The sequence below is a fragment of the Schistocerca cancellata genome, unplaced genomic scaffold (assembly GCF_023864275.1).
Source record: "Schistocerca cancellata isolate TAMUIC-IGC-003103 unplaced genomic scaffold, iqSchCanc2.1 HiC_scaffold_804, whole genome shotgun sequence".
Lineage (NCBI taxonomy): Eukaryota > Metazoa > Arthropoda > Insecta > Orthoptera > Acrididae > Schistocerca > Schistocerca cancellata.
The window spans coordinates 6,793-10,283 of NW_026046815.1; the positions used below are offsets into that span (position 1 = coordinate 6,793).

General features: G+C 58.7%; 1 protein-coding gene across 1 annotated transcript; it reads left to right on the plus strand.

Annotated features, from left to right (window-relative positions):
- Window positions 1–631: 631 nt before the first annotated feature.
- On the plus strand, window positions 632–1,735 carry LOC126143473 (ice-structuring glycoprotein-like). Its single transcript, XM_049915395.1, has one exon. It carries the CDS (start codon window positions 632–634, stop codon window positions 1,733–1,735), a length of 1,104 nt encoding a protein of 367 aa, XP_049771352.1.
- The last annotated feature ends 1,756 nt before the right edge of the window (window positions 1,736–3,491 follow it).

The window sequence follows — 3,491 nt, forward strand, 5'->3', positions numbered from 1 at the left end:
AAAGGAGTGCTGCCTTCGTAACGTGTGCTGCTTTCGCAAGGAGTGCTGCCTTTGCAAGGAGCGCTGCCATCGCAAGGAGTGCTGCCTTTGCAAGGAGTGTTGCCTTTGCAAGGAGTACTGCCTTCGCAAGGAGTGCTGCCTTCGCAAGGAGTGCTGCCTTCGCTAGCAGTGTTGCCTTTGCAAGGAGTGCTGCGTTCAGAAGGAGTGGTGCCTGCGCGAGGAAAGCTGCCTTCGCAAGGAGTGCTGCCTTCGCTAGGAGTGCTGCTTTCGCAAGGAGGGATGCCTTCGCAAAGAGGGCGGCCTTCGATGGGAGTGCTGCCTTCGCAAGGGGTAATGCCTTCGCAAGTAGTGCTGCCTTCGCTAGGAGTGCTGCTTTCGCAAGGGGTGGTGCCTTCGCAAGGAGTGCTGCCTTTGCAAGGAGTGCTGCCTTCGCTTGGAGTGCTGCCCTCGCAAGGAGGGCTGCCTTCGAGAGGAGGGCTGCCTTCACAGGGAGTGCTGCCTTCGGAAGGGGTAATGCCCTCGCAAGGAGGGCTGCCTTCGAGAGGAGGGCTGGATTCGCAGGGAGTGCTGCCTTCGCAAGGGGTAATGCCTTCTCAGGGAGCACTGCCTTTGCAACGAGTGCTGCCTTCCAATGAGTGCTGCCTTCGCAAGGAGTGCTGCCTTCGCAAGGAGTGCTGCCTTCGCAAGGAGTGCTGCCTTCGCAAGGAGTGCTGCCTTCGCAAGGAGTGCTGCCTTCGCAATAAGGGCTGCCTTTGCAGGGAGTGCTGCCTTCGCAAGGGGTGGTGCCTTTGCAAGGAGTGCTGCCTTCGCAAGGAGTGCTGCCTTTGCAAGGAGTGCTGCTTTCGCAAGGAGTGCTGCCTTCGCAAGGAGTGCTGCCTTTGCAATGAGGGCTGCCTTTGCTGGGAGTGCTGCTTTCGCAAAGGGTGGTGCCTTCGCAAGGAGTGCTGCCTTTGCAAGGAGTGCTGCCTTCGCAAGGAGTTATGCCTTCGCAAGGAGTGCTGCCTTCGCTAGGAGTGCTGCCCTTCTAAGGAGAGCTGCCTTCGCAAGGAGTGCTGCCTTCGCTAGGAGTGCTGCATTCGCAAGGAGGGCTGCCTTCGCAGTGAGTACTGCCTTTGCAAGGAGTGCTGCCTTCGCAAGGAGTGGTGCCTTCGCAAGGAGTGCTGCCGTCGCAGGGAGTGCTGCATCCGAAAGGAGTGCTGCCTTCGTAACGTGTGCTGATTTCGCAAGGAGTGCTGCCTTTGCAAGGAGCGCTGCCATCGCAAGGAGTGCTGCCTTCGCTAGGAGTGCTGCCTTCGCAAGGAGGGCTGCCTTCGCAAAGAGGGAGTACTGCCTTTGCAACGAGTGCTGCCTTCCAATGAGTGCTGCCTTTGCAAGGAGTGCTGCCTTCGCAAGGAGTGCTGCCTTCGCAAGGAGTGCTGCCTTCGCAACGAGGGCTGCCTTTGTAGGGAGTGCTGTCTTCGCAAGGGGTTGTGCCTTCGCCAGGAGTGCTGCCTTTGCAAGGAGTGCTGCCTTCACAAGGAGAAATGCCTTCGCAAGGAGTGTTGCCTTCGCAAGGAGTGCTGCCTTTGCACAGAGTGCTGCCTTTGCAGGGAGTGCTGCCTTCGCACGGAGGGCTGCCTTCGCAAGTAGGGCTCCCTTCGCAGGGAGTGTTGCCTTCGCAAGGGGTAATGCCTTCGCAATTACTGCTGCCTTCGCAGGGAGTACTGCCTTTGCAACGAGTGCTGCCTTCCAATGAGTGCTGCCTTTGCAAGGAGTGCTGCCTTCGCACGGAATGCAGCCTTCGCATGGAGTGCTGCTTTTGCTCAGAGTGCTGCCTTCGCAAGGAGTGCAGCCTTCACAAGGAGTGCTGCCTTCGCAAGGAGTGCTGCCTTCGCAAGGAGTGCTGCCTTTACACAGAGTGCTGCCTTTGCAGGGAGTGCTGCCTTTGCACAGAGTGCTGCCTCCGCAAGGAGTGCTGCCTTTACATGGACTGTTTCCTTCGCAAGGAGTGCTGCCTTTGCAACGTATGCTGCCTTCGCATGGAGTTCTGCCTTGGCTAGGAGTGCTGCCTTCGCTAGGAGTGCTGACTTCGCTACGAGTGCTACCTTCGCAGGGAGTGCTGCCTATGCAGGGAGTGCTGGCTTCGCAAGGAGAGCTGCCTTCACAAGGAGTGCTGCCTTCGCAAGGAGTGCTGCCTCCGCAAGGAGTGCTGCTTTCGCACGGAGTGCAGCCTTCGCACATAGTGCTGCCTTCACACTGAGTGCTTCCTTTGACAGAGTGCTGCCTTCGCAAGGAGGGCTGCCTTCGCAGGGAGTGCTGCCTACGCAGGGAGTGCTGCCTTCGCAAGGAGTGCTCCTTCGCAAGGAGTGTTGCCTTCGCAAGGAGTGCTGCCTTCGCAAGGAGTGCTGCCTTCGCAAGGAGTGCTGCCTTTGCACGGAGAGCAGCCTTCGCACATAGTGCTGCCTTCACATGGAGTGCTTCCTTTGACAGAGTGCTGCCTTCGCAAGGAGGGCTGCCTTTGCAAAGAGTGCTGCCTTCGCAAGGAGTGCTGCCTTTGCACAGAGTGCTACCTTTGCAGGGAGTGCTGCCTTTGCACAGAGTGCTGCCTCCGCAAGGAGGGCTGCCTTTGCAAAGAGTGCCGCCTTCGCAAGCAGTACTGCCTTCACAATGAGGGCTGCCTTTGCAGGGAGTGCTGCCTTCGCAAGGGGTGGTGCCTTCGCAAGGAGTGCTGCCTTTGCAAGCAGTGCTGCCTTTTCAAGGAGTGCTGCCTTCGCTAGGAGTGCTGCCCTTCTAAGGAGAGCTGGTTCCGCAAGGAGTGCTGCCATCGCTAGGAGTGCTGCTTTCGCAAGGAGGGCTGACTTCGCAGGGAGTGCTGCCTTTGCAGGGAGTGCTGCCTTCGCATGGAGTGGTGCCTTCGCAAGGAGTGCTGCCTTCGCAGGGAGTGCTGCATCCGCAAGGAGTGCTGCCTTCGCAAGGAGTACTGCCTTCGCAAGGAGTGCTGCATTCGCAAGGAGCGCTGCCATCGCAAGGAGTTCTGCCTTCGCTAGGAATTGCTGCCTTCGCAAGGAGGGCTGCCTTCGCAAAGAAGACTGCCTTCGCAGGGAGTGCTGCCTTCGCAAGGGGTGGTGCCTTCGCAAGGAGTGTTGCCTTCGCAAGGAGTGCTGCATTCACAAGGAGTGCTGCCTCCGCAAGGAGTGCTGCTTTCGCAAGGAGTACTGCCTTCACAAGGAGTACTGCCTTCACAAGGAGTGCTGCCTTCACAAGGAGTGCTGATTTTGCTAGGAGTGCTGTCTTCGCAAGGAGGGCTGCCTTCGAGAGGAGGGCTGCCTTCGCAAGGGGTTATGCCTTCGCAAGTAGTGCTGCCTTCTCAGGGAGTACTGCCTTTGAACGAGTGCTGCCTTCCAATGAGTGCTGCCTTCGCAAGGAGTGCTGCCTTCGCAAGGAGTGCTGCCTTTGCAAGGAGTGCTGCCTTCGCAAGGAGTGCTGCCTTCGCAATGAGGGCTGCCTTTGCA